Source organism: Heptranchias perlo, chromosome 18 (genome assembly GCF_035084215.1).
Source record: "Heptranchias perlo isolate sHepPer1 chromosome 18, sHepPer1.hap1, whole genome shotgun sequence".
Taxonomy (NCBI): Eukaryota; Metazoa; Chordata; class Chondrichthyes; order Hexanchiformes; family Hexanchidae; genus Heptranchias; species Heptranchias perlo.
Window position 1 is genome coordinate 15899219 of NC_090342.1, and position 18262 is coordinate 15917480.

At 40.2% G+C, this 18262-nt stretch overlaps 1 protein-coding gene across 1 annotated transcript in view; it reads left to right on the top strand.

The window, feature by feature from the left end:
• Positions 1-18262, top strand: part of LOC137334620 (leucine-rich repeat-containing G-protein coupled receptor 5A-like) — a 139109-nt gene that overhangs the window by 40962 nt on the left and 79885 nt on the right. Inside the window, exon 2 of the mRNA XM_067999438.1 lies at positions 3363-3434. Within this exon, the coding sequence (XP_067855539.1) occupies positions 3363-3434 (72 nt within the window). The remainder of the gene's footprint in view (positions 1-3362; positions 3435-18262) is intronic.

The window sequence follows — 18262 nt, forward strand, 5'->3', positions numbered from 1 at the left end:
TGGTGGTGGGCCTTCTTCTTAAACTGCTGCAGTCCATGTGGTGAAGGTACTCTCACAATGCTGTTTGGTAGGCAGAAGCAGCATTTTGATGAAGGAAATGCAGTACATGTTCAAGTCGGGATGGTGTGTGACTCAGAGGGGAACTTGGAGGCGATGGTGTTCCCATGCACCTTGGAGGTGATGGTGTTCCCATGCACCTTCTGCCCTTATTCTTCTAGGTGGCAGAGGTTGTGGGTTTGGGAAATGCTGCCGAAGAAGCCTTGGCGATTTGCAGCAGTGCATCCTGTAGATAGTACACAATGCAGCCATGGTACACTGATGGTGGAGGGAGTGGATGTTTAAGCTGGTGGATGGGGTGCTTAACAAGCGGACTGCTTTTGTCCTGGATGGTGTCGAACCTTTTGAGTGCTGTTGCAGCTGCACCCATCCAGGCAAGAGGAGAGTATTCTATCACAGTCCTGTCTTGTAGGTGGTGGAGAAGCTTTGGAGAGTCAGAAGGTGAGCCACTTGCTGCAGAATACCCGGTCTCTGACTTGCTGTAGTAGCCATGGCATTTATGTAGGTGGTCCAGTTGAGTTTCTGGACAATAGCGACTCCCAGGATGTTAATGGTAGAGGATTCGGTGATGGTAATGCCTTTGAATGTCAAGGGGAGATAGTAATTGGCTGGTGTCAGGCGAATGTTACTTGCCACTTATCAGCCCAAGCCTAGATGTTGTCCAGGTTTTGCTGCATGTGGACATGGACTGCTTCATTATCTGAAGAATTGCGAATGGACAAACTGAGTAATGATGATCTCCTGCTTGATTGCTTTAGAGCGCTGCGAAATAATTTCCCAGAGTTCTTTCCCAAAATTGCCGAGAGTTTTTTCTTTCTCTTCCCGCAGAAGTTAACATTATTAATGATGGGGAAGGTGTTGGACAAAGTTGTATGTCTAACAGATAATGTAAGCATTGTTGTGCCTGGTAATCTTTTCTCATCCATTTTGTATGTTTGTTTTAGAAACTTGCACATTTAAATATTGAAAGTTCCAAGAGACATTTACTGAAAAGGTGAAAATATTACAAAAACACTGACCATAACTTCTTGGTAATCAGTTGTTGATTATTACTTGATAAATTTGCATTGATTATATCATAAATGTGCTGCACACTTTCCTTTACATTACAAGTTTTGATGTCCAGTAACCGCCATACTATACGCCACTGCCAAAAAAGACCCAAAACGGCAAAAAACCTATAATATGTATTCTATAGTTTAAAGACATTTTACAATGACTATTGTGGGGGAAGGGGGAGGGAGTACAAAGCAGTAATCTTATCATGGGATTTGAACCCTGAAAAGGTATCACTTCTTTGGAATAATTTCTTTATAAGGCTTGCAAATTATTTTAAATGATTTTACATGTCATTGAATATAGCTAGTTAGTGATTGCAAACTGCACTGGTGGCCTTATACTCAAGGACAGTTGTCAGACAATTTCTCTGTGTGAAGTATTATACAAATTGTGTTTTAAAGCATTTCTATTAAAACTCATCTTCACTTTGTACACATTATAATGTTACAGCTATTTAATCAGGCTGATTTCCTTTATATCATTGCAATAATCATAAACAGTTTGTAAGTTGTCGAAGAAATTATCTGAAGTATGTAATGTTTGTGACTATTTATCCAAACACAAAATGATGTCTGCATGTATGTGCTACAATATAATGAATTCCAAGGTTTAGTCTTCATTCTTCGAAGCAAATATCAATAATAAAAGCACATAGTGTGCTTTGTAAAACTGTGGGTACTGGCAGTGATCAGATGTACTGATAATAAAAGTTTCATTCAGTCAGAAGTTGTTTTCCATTATTTTTTGATAATGTCAAGGATTTTACTCGACCAGTTAAACTTTGGCATAGACTTCTTGCAGTGTGCAGTCAAAACATCTGACAGCTGTCTGTGTGATAAAAGAAGTGCAAAGTCATGTTGCACAGAATTGGAGATTCTTTAACAGCTCTCTTGTTAGTGTACTTCCTACAGTTTTCATAAAGGTATTTCATTCCATTGATCCTAGACCACAGGAATATTTTAGGTGGTTGAGTACACCTGTCCAAAAGAGACTTGTAGGAGCAGTGTTTATATTTAAAATCTTTTTAGGCAGTAATTGTCCGTGGGCTGTTTGTCTTTTGCAGACTATCCTGGAAGTCATTAGCACACCCAGCTAGAAAAGAATTTGGAAAATGATAGTGTATATGTACTTGATTTTTTTAAAAACAAGTTGGATGCATTTTCAGACAATGTCAAAAGATGGCAAGAATATAAAACATAGAAACAGAGCAAATAATTCTTAGTTTAACCCTTAAATTAATGATGCTGCTGATTTAGAGAACCTCCATTTGCAGTTATCATCTGGGATCACGTTTATAATGTTTATCTTAATGTTTGAACAGCTATTCCAGCTTTTCAATCCAATCACACATGTTTTTTCTTTGCCGTTAAACATTTTGGATCTCATATTTCTGAAAAATTGGTCTTGTTTATTTCTACAAGAAAATCAGAATCATTACTGTTACTGAGCCTGAGGCACAACTTTTCGGTTCTCAATATGAAACAGTTTCAGCATCTAAAAGGGACTGCATTGTCAAAGAGACATTTACTTTTGGTCAGGTTCCCTGCGTTTATCATTGGTAATCCCATAACCTGAGATAAAGCCTAATGGATACATCACAAGAATGGGAAAGCTATTTAAAGTACTGATGTGAGCAGAAATGGTATTAAATCTATTAACTGTAAATTCACCTTGTACAGCATTTGATTAAATTCTGCATTGCACTGGGATATTATTAATTTCCTGTACCAGGAACTACTGTGGAACCTCATCAAGAAATGTGGTACATAACTGGATCACATTACAACCTCATTTTGTGCCTCATTTCACTTGCTTAATTCTTAAACTTCCATGGAAAAATAAATAAATTGTTTATATAGGCCTACTTAATGGGATTTGTTGAATATACAAAAAAGCATTTCTAGTTATAAATTTAATTACTATCAATCATTATTTCATGTTTTGCAATAGGATACGCTGTGAAATACTTCTTTACAGAAATAATTTTCAGGATATTAACTGTGCTTTCTTTCTGCAGTCAGAATAATGTAATTACCATTCCACCAAATTTGACATTAAAGCCACACTAGCATCTAGGAAGTTCCAGCATTAAATCCTATTTATCTGATATCATTTTAAAATGATGGGACACTCTGAATTGTTAGCAGTTTTAAGAGTAATTATAAGTTAACAAATCTCATTGTAAACAACCGACTGTGAATGTTGTATCATCGATTAACGCAATCTCCATTTCTTTTTTCTCTCAGAGATCTCAGCATGAACAACATTACTGAGCTGCCCCAGAATGGCCTTTTCAATATCCACTTCCTAGAGGAGTTGTAAGTATTATGATGCTACTATTGTTCTTAAGTGGAATACATTGTTTCTAAGAATTACAAAACGGTAGGTTTGGGATAATTATTGGTGTTTAGAAAATGGAGCAAAGTTACTTGAAACAAGTAATACTGCAGAGCAATGACTAACAGTAATTCTATAATACAAATGAAAAGAATCAACCATAAACCCATACACTGAACAATTCAGACCATGTTTCACTACAAATGATTTATTACACTCTTCCTCCTCAAATTTGTTCCTGTCCTCCCCTTAAGGTGCTGATTCACACTAAGATAAAGTTTCATAGGTGCTAGCAGCTGTCTGGTACTTCACCCACGTAGCCATTCTTCATTAGTCAATTTAGATTGTGACTGTTGGTAAGCTATTCAGTCACAGGAGATGTGGCTGAGCTTGGTCCCATGTGCAGACACAAGCACTTCCCAGCAGGGTCATTGAATGGTGACGCTCCATGATCCCCCCCCCCCCCCCGGCCCACTTACCTCAGTGATACTAAGACCAACTGTAGAGTTTTTGTCACCGTCCAACCCAAGGTCAGCTAAAGGTACCGATGAAGCACTGAACCTGTAGCCTTACTGATCTGTATGGATCAATACCCTACCACACAGTGTATTTATCCACTGAACCATAAAGAGTAATCCTTTCATTTTATTCTCAAACAGATATCAATTGACCAGAGAATCTAATGCAGCCATGTAAAGATGCAAGCACTACTCTCTATGTTACATAGAATGTACAGCACAGAAACTTGCCATTCAGCCCAACAGGTCCATGCCGGTGTTTATGCTCCACATGGGCCTTCTTCATCTAACCCCATCAACATATCCTTCTATTCCTTTCTCCCTTATGTATTTATCCAGCTTCCCCTTAAATGCATCTATGCTATTCGTCTCAACTACTCCTTGTGGTAGCGAGTTCCACATTCTAACCACTCTCTGGGTAAAGAAGTTTCTCCTGAATTCCCTATTGGATTTATTAGTGACTATCTTTCATTTATGGTCCCTAGTTCTGGTCTCCCCAGAAAATGGAAACATTTTCTCTACGTCTACCCATGTTGACACAGAAGACAACTTAAACCAAAAAATGCAATGCTAGCCTGAGCCAGAAATACAATTGTAACTTTAAAACAAAGTAATGGAGAAGCGATTTTCACCTCACTACAGTAGTGGGACCAAGATGAAGTGGTTGCTAGTCCTGCTAACTTACCACTGCACTGATATCCATTCTGATTTTTCAGGCTGACTTGAATCGTAGCAGCCAGAGCTCCCGTCAGAAACAGGTGCCTTGTGCATACATGTAAACAGGAGTCAAGTGACGTCATTTAGACCCCGACACCATTTTCATCTTTGCCCACCTGACTACCACCAGTTCCAGCTCCTGCCCACCAACCATGGTTGGTACAAGTTGGGAGGCAGTCATTTCCAGGGATACTTAAAAGCATCCTCAAACTTTACCTTCCCTATGGCAGGCCCGGAAAGCAGATGTGACTGGGGCGAGCAGGAAAGAAATCCACCGGGTGCTTGGACCCAAACGTCCTTCTGCCATTTGCATGCAGTGGGTGGGACGGAACGGCTAGTGATAATTCCGGCATGGGTGAGTTGAGGTAAATCCTGATCGGGGCGATCAATGGTAGGCTTTACCACCAGCATTTTCTGTCTTTCTGCTCCACGATCCCACCCAATTTCCAGGCCTGTATGTGACCTCCGAGGCCCTATAGTGCATGCCTATGCAGTCCCCAAAGACAAAAAGCTTGGACAGCCCTGCACTATAGCCACAGCTGTAAATGAAGTGAGTGAGTGATGCATTTTTGAAATGTAGAAAAAGTCCTATTACGTCACAGATTAAACAAACTTGCAGCTGTGTGCACACATATGCACATCGAGATAGTTAGGAACACAATGACTGGGTGGCCTGAGATTTCATCAATCTACATTTTAGTGGTAAGATAAAAATCTTCAGTTACAAAACTGAACTCACAGAATTGACAGTGCTGTATTTTATCAGAATCCTGTAGCATCTGCCAACACTGTGCCATATTGTATGTTTCTTGGTTCCAGCAAACATCAGTTCCGCCTTCTCTGTAGGTAACCAGGTACCACACGAGAATACAAAACCACAACACCATCAAATCAAGTAATAGACATGTTTCTTAACAAAGCTAAATTGAAGAAATGAAAATTAAATGGTGGGAGTTACTATTTTACCAGCATTACACAAGTTCATTTAATGAGCGGTCTCTCATTCGTCACATGCACAAAAGTCCTAGCCAAGGAAGCGCTTGAACAATAACGGTTGAATTAACAGCCTGAAACTGTTAGTCTGTTTTATTGGCAAAAGACTGGCGAGAGTAGGGATTGGCAGCTAAAGTAGAAAATCTTGCCAGAAATGGTAGATTTAGGATTGCTTTATACTGAATGCCCAATTTCCATTTAAAAATGTGGAAAGTGGACGTTTTCAAACAAAGAGTGGCTTAGTGTATCATGGAATATAATCCAGTTGATGTATTTTTACCACAATTATTATTTAAAGCCCAAGACAGGTGTTCTAAGGAAAGCAATGAAATGAATACCAGCAAGTATTCAGTCAGACGAGCTAGTAGCTTTTGTTTCTTTGAACAATAAACTTTGGTGCAAACCGTTTACTAACTTCAAATAACACCTGTTCCACAAAATCACATTTAAACATAAAAAGAATTAAACTCAAACTGAATTGGTTTGGTCTGCAGGTACATTAAAGGTAAATCTATATGCATACACATAGAGAAGAATTGTAAAGCAGTTCAGACTGACTGCTTATTTGGATTTCCTTGGATTGTAGAAAGTACAGAGGATGCCAGCTAGTGATGATAAATTTTTCCATTAGTTCGCAGATCTCAGCTACATTCTGCAGACTTGTATGAGCTGTGGCCTCCGAGTGTTGATGGCACATTGCTTTGTGGAAAGTGATGCCAGCCTTCCATATTTAACGCCGACCCTTAATATCTCCAGCTGAAGTTTTATTTACAACCCATTTAAATGTAACCTCATCTCATCCCTAGGAAAATGATGTGTGAATTATATTGTGAAACATCTTGGTAACAGTGTCTGCTTAATTCTCATATAAACACTTGTGAAAAATAATTTGTTTATAGTTGTAAACAATTTTACAACACCAAGTTATAGTCCAGCAATTTTATTTTAAATTCACAAGCTTTCGGAGGCTACCTCCTTCCTCAGGTGAACAATGTGGAAAAGTTGGTAGGTGCCTTGTTTAAATATAGAACAAAAGATTCTTCACCGTTGTTTGGATTCTTCAATCTTACTTTTGTGTTTTGTTAACTATGAGCAGTGGTACTAGACATAAAAAAATCTAGACTATTAAAACTTCTTTAATGATTATGTTTTATACAACAATGCTTGAGGTAAAACTAGTTCTATTATTTTCACATTATGTGATTATCTGCTTTTCTCTCATATGTGGGAGGTAATTTTAACCCCCAAGAATGGGTGGTTTGGGGCAGGTGAGAGGTTAAAATAACAACTTTTTGCAGGGGGTCCACATCCCAGCTTCTGGCAGGTTTGGATGCTTGTGCACAGCAGACACCAGGAAGTCCCGCCCCCACTTAAAGCCGGTGGGCCGATACTTAAAGGGGTAATGTACCTCATTAGAATACTTGAGGTCCTTAATACTCTGTGAATTGGAAAACTTAAATGAATTTAACCTTACCTGTTCAGGTTTCCCATCGCTTCCAATTCACAGCAATACAATATTGGAAAATGTGAGGTTATGCACTTTGGCAGGAAAAATCAGAGAGTAAGTTATTATCTTAATGACAAGAAACTGGAAAGTACTGCAGTACAGAGGGATCTGGGGGTCCTAGTGCAAGAAAATCAAAAGGTTAGTATGCAGGTGCAGCAGGTGATCAAGAAGGCCAACGGAATGTTGGCTTTTATTGCTAGGGGGATAGAATATAAAAACAGGGAGGTATTGCTGCAGTTATATAAGGTATTGGTGAGACCGCACCTGGAATGCTGCATACAGTTTTGGTCTCCATACTTAAGAAAAGACATACTTGCTCTCGAGGCAGTACAAAGAAGGTTCACTCGGTTAATCCTGGGGATGAGGGGGCGGACGTATGAGGAGAGGTTGAGTAGATTGGGACTCTACTCATTGGAGTTCAGAAGAATGAGAGGCGATCTTATTGAAACATATAAGATTGTGAAGGGGCTTGATCGGGTGGATGCGGTAAGGATGTTCCCAAGGATGGGTGAAACTAGAACTAGGGGGCATAATCTTAGAATAAGGGGCTGCTCTTTCAAAACTGAGATGAGGAGAAACTTCTTCACTCAGAGGGTAGTAGGTCTGTGGAATTTGCTGCCCCAGGAAGCTGTGGAAGCTACATCATTAAATAAATTTAAAACAGAAATAGACAGTTTCCTAGAAGTAAAGGGAATTAGGGGTTACGGGGAGCGGGCAGGAAATTGGACATGAATTTAGATTTGAGGTTAGGATCAGATCAGCCATGATCTTATTGAATGGCGGAGCAGGCTCGAGGGGCTGATTGGCCTACTCCTGCTCCTATTTCTTATGTTCTTATGTTCTTACATCAGGTGAAAGCAGGCTGGAAGGGCCGGATCCATGAGGTAAGTGCCTTTATTGCACTGCTTGTGGGCCCGGAGGAGCAGGAGTGCTTCATCCAGGCCCAACAAGCACACCTGGCCGACAGGACCTCTCAATCGGCCGACCCTTTCCACCCCGATCTCCGATGTTGGCTGACACCCTCCCCCATCATCCCCGATTCTGGCAGGACCGCCCCCCCCGCCCCGATGTCGTCCACATCCCCCCACCTCCTCTTCCTACCCCTCCCCCCCCTCCCCCCCCCAGCCAGACTGTCAATCTGGCTGCCTGGTCAGTAGGAAACCCGGAAGCTCAAATATTCACCGTCAATTGAGTTGCGATCACAGATTGCGACGCACTCAATTCGCGTGGGGTACCCAATTCCAGGTAAAAATCATGCCCACGGTAACTTCCAATCAATAATCTATAATTGTCAGAATCTGAAGCACAAGATGTTTCCCATTACTTTTGAGAAGGCAACTTGCTTAAATAAAGCATTTAGTCTAAATATACATAATTTAACATTTTTTGCCATGGTAGTTTACTATACATTTATATGCAATTTGGTTCCTTGATTTGAATTCCAACAATTGAACTATTTGATGTAGTGTTTGCAGTACACTGAGCTTCTGCTTTAAGACTAAGGAAAGTTGGGGGTGGCGGGGGAGCGGTGCTGCATTGAAAGATCAGATTGACTCAACATAGAAGACACTGGAGGTAGATTTTCTTCTTCAGTTAATCATGACCTGGACGGTCAGAGGAGGCAGCAATCAGGCTGGCTCTCTGCTATCCATCACTTCAGGGTTTTTCCACTGAAAATAGCATCAAGTGGACCATACCCCACCCAAATATGGACGGGCTTATTATAATAAGACACAAATGGCGGGATAATGCTTAATGACAAGGAATTCCAATGCATTCCTGGAGTCCAGTGTTACCATGGGCTGTGGGAGGTTAAATTTTACAGGGCCAATCAATAGCAGATTGATTGATTGGATTAGTCAAAGTGGCAAATTTAAATTCCAAAGTTTAAAAACAATTATGGTCATCAGCCATGACACGCTGCGGCAAGGAACCACAGCATTTTCCCTCCCCAATCTGAGGGAGCACCATAAATGGCCCTAGCATCCACCCTAAATACTTAAATTACCCAAACCCCAGAAAATGGGCAATGGTCAGGGATGCAGAGAAGGGATATGCAGAAGTTCCACTCTACCGAAGATTGTGTCAAGGAGGAAAATCTGCCCCTAGAATGGCAAGGAATCATTCTCTTAACCTGCATACTTCACAGAACTGATCAGTGTTAAATGTCCTTCTACTCCTAGTCCATATCTTATCTTGCTCCACATCCCAGCATCACCTGCCAGCGTTTTCTCCGACTGTAGCAATGTGAGATACTGTACTTGTGCTTTTTTAAAGCATTTTGAACCCACTGTCAAGAACTAGTAGCCTTGATTGTTGACATTTCTTTGCCAATAGATTGCCCTTGCATTTTGATTAAATTCCTCAGCCTGTAGTCTCACAACTTAATCAGCACAAGAGGTGTTTATTGCTTCATAGATTCTTGATAAAGACCATTTATGACTTTCTGTGCTTCCAGGGTGATGGGACATAAAACATCTGATATGATTTCACATCTAGCTTTGTTTTTATCTTGCATATCCCTCTCTTAAAATGGCTGCTTCATCGTCAAAAGATAGCACGGTCCTCTGAGGATAACATAATTGCTCACTTAGTCTTGCCTTACCGTATAATTATCTAGGGGTGTGTTTACACTACAACAATAGCATCAGTGAGAAACGGTTTCACTTTGCACCAACACTAATGTTTTACTACAAATCTGGAATTAGAGCCCAAGGAGGATTCCCTATGGAGGAGGGAGTATCAATCTGCTTCACTCCAGAATTAGGGCCTTGGTTTAAAGTCTCATCTGAAAGACAGCACCTCCAACAGTGCAGCACTCCCTCAGTACTGCACTGAAGTGTCAGCCTAGATTATGTGCTCAACTCTCTGGAGTGGGACTTGAACCCACAATCTTCTGACTCAGGCAAGAATGCTATATATGGCATCTCATGATATCCCTCAGGACATCCCAAAGCACTGCACTTTATATTCAATTAATTAGTTTTGAAGTGCAGTCACTGTTGTTATACAGGCAAATATACCAAAAATATATTTTATGCCACTGCCACCGTTTCTGTTGCTTGCTTTAAGAAAAAAAATGGGCCTTTGCTAATGACTCTGAGGGTATGTATACTATCTTGTGTGGTATTAAACTATATAGGAATGTGGCAGCTTCAATACTTAGCCTATAGCTTACTTGAACTAGAGCAGTACCCAGGCTGAGAAGAATGGGGCAGAGGAACTCAATTAGTCACTATCCTGTGACCTCTGCTGTAAAGTGGGGACAGGATCAGCTTTATTTGTGATTTTCCTTTTCCCCATGGATGAATAGCACACCAGTACTCACTGTCCAGGCACAGACATGAAGAATGGCCACTAGAGTGAGCATCTAGAGACCTATCGGTGCTCTTGGAGCTGTACTCCAGCATTAGTTTTGACCTTCAAAGGAAGAAAGGAGAAAATTGGAGGGAAACACTGGAAATGACTGACTTTTTCTCTTTTTTTTACACTTGACACTTTTTGCAATGGAACATCTGAATTTGACAGATACGCACCAAATGCAAGCCCTTTGTATTATATTTATATACCAGATCTCCAAGACAACAAACAAACTAGTCTTCGCTCATTTAAAAATATTTTTCCCAGTAAATTCATTGTCAGCGATCCCTGCAGTTACACCAGAATCATGCCCGCAGATGGTTTTCATGCTGACCCCACTAGATCAGGTTAGTGTGGTTAGAATGTGGAACTCACTATCACAAGGAGTAGTTGAGGCGACTAGTATAGATGCATTTAAGGGGAAGCTAGGTAAACACATGAGGGAGAAAGTAATAGAAGGATATGCTGATAGGATGAGACGAAGTAGGGAGGGAGGAGGCTCATGTGGAGCATAAACACCGGCATGGACTTGTTGGGCTGAATGGTCTGTTTCTGTGCTGTATATTCTATGTAATTCCATAGATCCTGTGAGATCAATGGGAAGGCACCTAGTTAGCACAGGGTCTTCAAGCACCTGCATCACTATGGGCACAGCTCTTTGTTGCCAGGAAATCCAGCACCTGGCTGCCATCAGGGTGATTGGGGTCTAGACCCCCTACCCCAATCCTGGAGACCCATGGAGTCTCCCTTCACCCCCTGTGTAAGCAGGCCAATCCATAATTTTTTAAAGAAAATTCTTTCCTTACCTTTGGAGGTCCAGGCACTTCCCTAGCCTGGACTCCACCCTGATTGGGGCCTACTTCTGGAGGCCAGTATACTACATATTTCATATAATCAAATTAAATAAATCTTTGTTCTTGGGATGTGGGCAAGGCTGCATTCATTGCCCATCCCTAGTTGTCCTGAGAAGGTGGTGGTGGGCTTTCTCTTTAAACCACAGCAGTCCTTGTTGTGATGTTACTCAATGACTTAATCTGTGTTTAAGTCAACTATTGCTAGGTTATTTATTTATATGAGTAATTATTTGATATTAATTTGACTCAACAATAGTCGGTAATAAAACTACTTATTTTTTCCGCTAGGAAAACAAAGATATATTTTGAAAGCCCCTGATTACCGAAGACCTAATTTGAGTGATTAATATACTTGTGCTTGTTAAAGCCAAATTATCCACCAAGCAATATTTAAGAGAGAGTTGCAGCTAGTAATCAAGACATTATAGGCACTACATAGGGATGATTTATCAGTGTTTCTCAAAGCCAGCCTGATAATATTCCATGTTAGAAATGTCCAACAGTGTGTCATGGTAGCAGTACATTTTACAAATCAGCTTCTATGGGGCCGATAGGAAGAATGGGACAATGAAAAAAACCAGGGTAGTACAATACGAAGGTAGTTTGAGCATCACACTCCTGGTACCCAATTGGTAAAGTAAAAGTGTCTTTAGAGGTTGTTCACTAGTGTTACACTTCTACATGGACATATGGTATAAATAATTTAAAATAACAGTACATCCAGTTCCTTGGAGCATGTTTTGTCTCAATGATTGCAAGAATAAAGGCTTCAGGTTTTCAACTGAAGGAAAGCCCTAGTTTCATAGGGCACATAAATTGAATATTTGTTTTCTTTCAGTGCAAGTTAAACAATTTCAACTGTACTCACATGGTTAAATCATTTTAATTACTGCGTGTTTTACTTCAAACAGAACAAAGAGCAGTGTATTTCAGAAATTCCCTCTTGCAGAATTAACGCCCCCATTACTATACTTGTAGAATTAATGGCTTGTGTAATATTCTGCCAACAGCTGGCCTCATACTGTTTAAATCTGTTGCTGATTTCAGATCTTGTTCTGATAATTTAAACATTTCATCGCAGCTGGGTCAGAGTCGAATTACTTCAATTTGATTAAAGAATATCTTGCCTCGGAGACCAATAACTGTGAATAGACTTACAATAATTTCTTTTAAAAAACTTATACACTACCTCTTCAGGGAATTACATTGGAGTTGATATGCATTCCTGGTGTAACTAAGGAATAAGCGTGGTAAATTATTTTGTTAGTGAATATTACTTATACCTTACCAATATCCCAGGATGTGGAATTGGACTCCAGGAATGCATTGGAATTCCTAGCTCTTTCATGTTTTTTAAAAAAACCTTCTGCAAACTGACCTAATATTAAGTATGGTCCAAAGTGGTTTTGTTCAAACTAAATATGTCAAGTTTAAACTTTTTAAGCTTTCATACTCTATTTTCGACCTTCAAGTATTTTGCTCACAAAATACCTACAACAGAGTACAATGTGTACGACAGTGTAGAGAGGTTATGTTATTGAACCAGTATTTCAGAGGCCTGGACTAATAATCCAGAGAATGCAAGTTCAAATCCCACCATGGTAGTTTGAGACTTTGAATTCAGTTTTTAAAAAACTGGAAATAAACAGCTAGTATCAGTTTTAAAAAAATATGATCATGAAGCTAAATGTCACTAATGTCCTTTAGGGATAGAAACCAGCCGTCCTTACCTGATCTGGTCCAGTGACTCCAATCTCATCTCCACAGGGCTGACTCTTAACTGCCTTCTGATGTGGCCAGCAAGTCACTCAGTTGTATTAAATGGGAAACTAGGGATGGGCAGTAAATGCCGGCCTTGCTGGCGATACCCACATGGCACGAATGAATCAAAATAAAGCGTTTTCAAGAATGAAGTCTGATTCACATATCTGTCAGCCAGTACCCTAATTCACTGTGTGTATGCTTCTCAATACACCACTGACTTTATTGGGGTAGATTTTAACTATGAGCGAACTTCAGGCAGGCAGTGGGAAGAGTGCTCACCCCACCTGCACCAAGTCCCAGCGGAGAGGCACGAGTCATTCTGAGGGTCGGGCCTCATTTCCATAATCCCGGCAAGCTCCGAGGGCTGTTCGGGCGCTCACGAGCAGCTCCCGGGGTGGGGGGTGTGTGGGGGGGGTGAATTCCAGCAGCTCCACTGCAGTGGGGGAGGTAATTGCATGGGGTGGGCCCAGACAGGGTGAAGAGGAGCGTTCATGCATAGGCAGTGCACACTCCACCCATCGTTACCTCAAAATTGCATTGGGGTCCTACAACTAGCATAGGACCCTGATCTACATATTACAAATAGGCTCCTGCCTGATGAAGACCCTGAAGAAAATGGTGGCAGCCATACCGGGAATGGGAATGGGACGGTAAGTGATGCACTGCCATTTTCGGCCGACTGCTGCCCTGTTCCCGCCTGGCGGAGGCCGTAGAAATCAGCCCCATATTTCTTCCTCCAGGTGCTAGTTCCAGAGTTATACTGCCATTTTCATGTCAAAGCGCAGCCCAAAATGTTTTGCATCAGCGCGAGAGTGGCAGTCTAATTGCATCCTTACATACCCAAATATTTTTTTTGCAAATCTATTAAACAAACATTTTTGTAAGTAATGTTTTCTCCCCCCTTCCATGACTTAACATTGTTTTCTGGAATTGGTCTCTTTACTCCTGCATTGCAGCTTGATAGCACAGGAGCAGATGCAGATGAGGATATCCCTCAGTCTTCACTCGCCTCTGTAGTCTGGATTTAGGAGCAATGAGAATTGGGATAAGAAGGGACCCTCACCTTGTCTCAAGCAAGTCTGCTATAGGCCAGCATCTGTATGGTTATTTTCTAAGTCTATACTTCTTAGAGCTGATCAGTGTCTAATGTCCTTCTACTCCTGGTCAAAAACCATATCTTATCTTGCTGCAGCTTTTGTGCCACATAAACTGAAATTGCCAGCTTGTACTGGAAGCTGAACTGAAACTCTAGAACCATGTGCACCAACTTCTTTTCATTGTAAAATACATATCTGTAGGACTGTAACTCTTCAAGCTCATCTGGATCATTAAACCATCCATTCCCTTCCCTTCCGCCTAGGTAAGATGAGATTTTAATGTTAAAAGGAATCACAACTCATCAATGTCAGACATTAACATATCTATTGAATTCAGATTCTTGAAATACTTGAACACTGATTACATTTAATTTATTGCAGTATTTCAGAAATAAGTGGGGGAAATTGTCCAAATGATTGATTGCATGTTGAGCACCATGTGATATGCCAAATTATCTGATCATACTAGATTTAAACTGGTATTATAGTAATCCTAATCACATCATGCTTTATTGAATTTGTGTAGTTAATTTTAGCCAGAGGAAAATCAGATTCATGATTAGATTAGAATTAAGCAAAAATACAGCATCAAAATGAACGAGAGGAATAAATCTGAGATATCTCCTGTAAATCCAAAGCCAACATAATGTACATCTAAATTATATTAGTAACTGCACTAATAAATTCAGTGCACAGATTGTGATAGAAATCATAGGTGAAACTAAGAAGGAGCCACATTTATCAACATACAATACCCAAAGCTTAGGTTACAACAGAAAGTTACTGACTTCTCAGACACATGAAAGAAACTAGGAGTTCTCCCTGGTGTCCTGGCCAATATTTGTCCCTCAAACAACATTACTAAAACAGATTATCCAGTCATTATCACATTGCTGTTGTGGGATCTTGCTGTGTGCAAATTGGCTGCTATGTTTCCTACATTACGACGGTGATTATACTTCAAAAGTACTTCATGGCTGTAAAGCACTTTGGGACGTCTTGAGGTTGTGGAAGGTGCTATATAAATGCAATTCTTTCTTTTAATCTGAGAAATCATTAATAGAATAAAGCATGCAAATAAGGTTTCAATTAGCATATCAACATGCAAAGTATCCTGTCTAAACACCACCAGTTTTGAGTTTCCTACTGATTCTGATTATTTAGCTAGATGAGCATTTGAAGTAAGATAAATTTAAAGATGACAATGGAAAGCAAAATCAGGCAGAGTGTAAAATGGACAGTCGACCCGATCCCGCCAGTTTCCCACTGGGTGGGATAGATAAAAGTTACCCCCTTGATCTTTCTTGAGATTCAAATTGTGACAGGACTATGATTTATTCATTTTTTCTATCTTCATAAAATGGTGTCAAGAACTCAACTCAATACAAAACTGCTTAGTACTTGCACAGTAGTCAAGATTGTACCACGATTGAATCATGAAATCGATTAAATTGAATGTATACCTGCAAAATTCTAATAATTGAAGAAAGACAGGGAGCGATATTAATGCTGTATTTTAAGTGTAAAATGGTAAGATCCATGCCACAGAACACAAAAAGAAAAAGAAAACTCTAACATACTGCAAAACTTTCCTTTACTACTTTGCAGCAATGTTAAAGTTGCAGCTTAAAAATGGCCTCTAGATATTTATGGGGAGGAAGCAAAAAAAAAAACACAAGCACTGTGTGAAGGAAATAAGTATTAAAGAGTTCACATGGTCACAATCCTTCATGGTTGTGATGATACAGTAAACAATCATTATCGTTGACCTAAATGCCCTGCTCACACGTGAGCGAATGATGGGTCCCAAACATAATAGGCTGCAGTGAATGGATTTACATGCTGCAGGCATATAGATAAGTGAGTGAGATAACATGAATGTTCAACTCAACTCCATATCAAGAAGTTGATAGCCAAGTTCCGCACCCATGAGGACGGCCTCAACCGGGATCTTGGGTTCATGTCACGCTACATGTAACCCCACCAGCAAAAAAGGGAAAAAAATTATGTTTTTTAATATTCTCTCTCTCTCTCTCTCTCTGCCATTTTGGGTTTCTTTCTGCCTGTCTGTGTAATTGACACAATGTATATCCAGTGTACTGGGACGTGCTGTTCTCCGTGACTGGCCTGTTTGAATAACAACGACACCTTTTGATTGGTGTGATGCTGTCCCAGCCTAGTATAAGATATGCGATTTGAGAACCTTTTCACTCATTCATCTGACGAAGGGGATAATCTCCGAAAGCTTGTGATTTTAAAATAAATTTGTTGGACTCTAACCTGGTGTTGTAAGATTCCTTACATTTGTCCACCCCAGTCCATCACCGGCATCTCCACATCACAACATATTTAAAATGTAATGCTAGAGTGTGGAGCTTTGTGCATGTGCAGAGCTTTCTCCTGGATCTGACAGTCCAAATCACAGCCAGGCAGTATAAAGAAGGTGCAAATGGATACTTTAGTTATACGACTGAGATTCGTAGCTATAGTGTACACTGCATTCTAAGGATTTGGGAACAGCTAATAATAAAAGAACACAAAATCTACTGAGAAAAAACCACTGATTAACATGTCTCCAAAATAATTTTTCAAAAACCATAGTACACAGGAAGTCTGCACCATTGACATTCACAGCCAGTCAATTCACAAACAGCTAAATAAAGTCAAGCTACCAGCAGACACATCAACACGTCTGTCTCCCAACTAATGGCTGAGAAATAGAACCCAAGCCACAGGAATGCAGCCGTAAAATAAAAGCACATATAGCCCCTCCAGCCTGGCTACTGGAATTTATAACAGAACCGATGATCCAAGACAGAGACTAAAAAAAAATTAACATTCATAAACACTGCAGAGAGGAAAAATATTTAAGTGTCTAATCTTCAGTGTGCACAGACTCTCACATTTAGGATTAGACATGATGAATTGGGTTTCTAGTTTATTCCTGTAAGCTGTGCAGTGAGTAAATTCTTCCAGCTGACCAAGTCTCCAAAGAAAATTTCCAGACACACTAAAGGCAGGAATGAGGTAGGAACACAATGTATCAGAGTGTGGTGAGGCAAAGAGAAGAGAGAGAGAGAGATCTGTGTGTACTCAGCACATCAGTATTTTCATTCACATTATCTCACTCACTATCTACCTGCAGCATGTAGGTTCATTAATGCGCTCTTTGCAGAGTACTATCATTTGTCTGTAAATGAACAGGACACTAGCGGTTACTGTATTGTGAGGGAATCTGACCACGTGGATTGTTTAATACTTATTTCCTTCAAGCAGTGTTTTTTTTTGAGTCACTACATATTTATCCAGTGGCCATTTTTTTCATGCTCATCAAAGGGAACAATGTCAATGCTTGGGACTGGATCAGTCCATTTGAGATATCCTGTGTCAGCATAACATATATATTGCTGCTGCCACTGGCAGATACCAAGCCATCTCAACGGTCGCCTGCATAGACTTTACCCAAACCAGCATAGATGGTCCACAGCCAGAATCAGCATTCATGTAACTGTTTGGTGTTGTGTTGTGGAATTGACTCCACAGTGCAGGAAAGAAACTAACTATTAACAGCTTTACTGAAAGACACACTTGGAAGATTCATCAGCCTAAAAGTTCCCCCAAGAAAGAAGCAATTGTCCTAAAAGTTATAGGCCAACAGCATAGTGCTCTCCAACAACAGCAGTGCTTTTATTAATATAGACTGTGATTTGCTTTCCCCCAAAGGAGGATCTACAGGCCAGTCAGTTTAACCTCGGTAGTGGGGAAACTTTTAGAAACGATAAACCAGGACAGAATTAGCAGTCGCTTGGACAAGTGTGAATTGATTAGGGAAAGCCAGTATGGATTTGTTAAAGGCAAATCGTGTTTAACTAACTTGCTAGAGTTTTTTGATGAGGTAACAGAGGGGGTAGATGAGGGCAATGTAGTTGATGTGGTGTATATGGACTTTCAAAAGGTGTTTGATAAAGTGCCACATAATATGCTTGTCATCAAGATTGA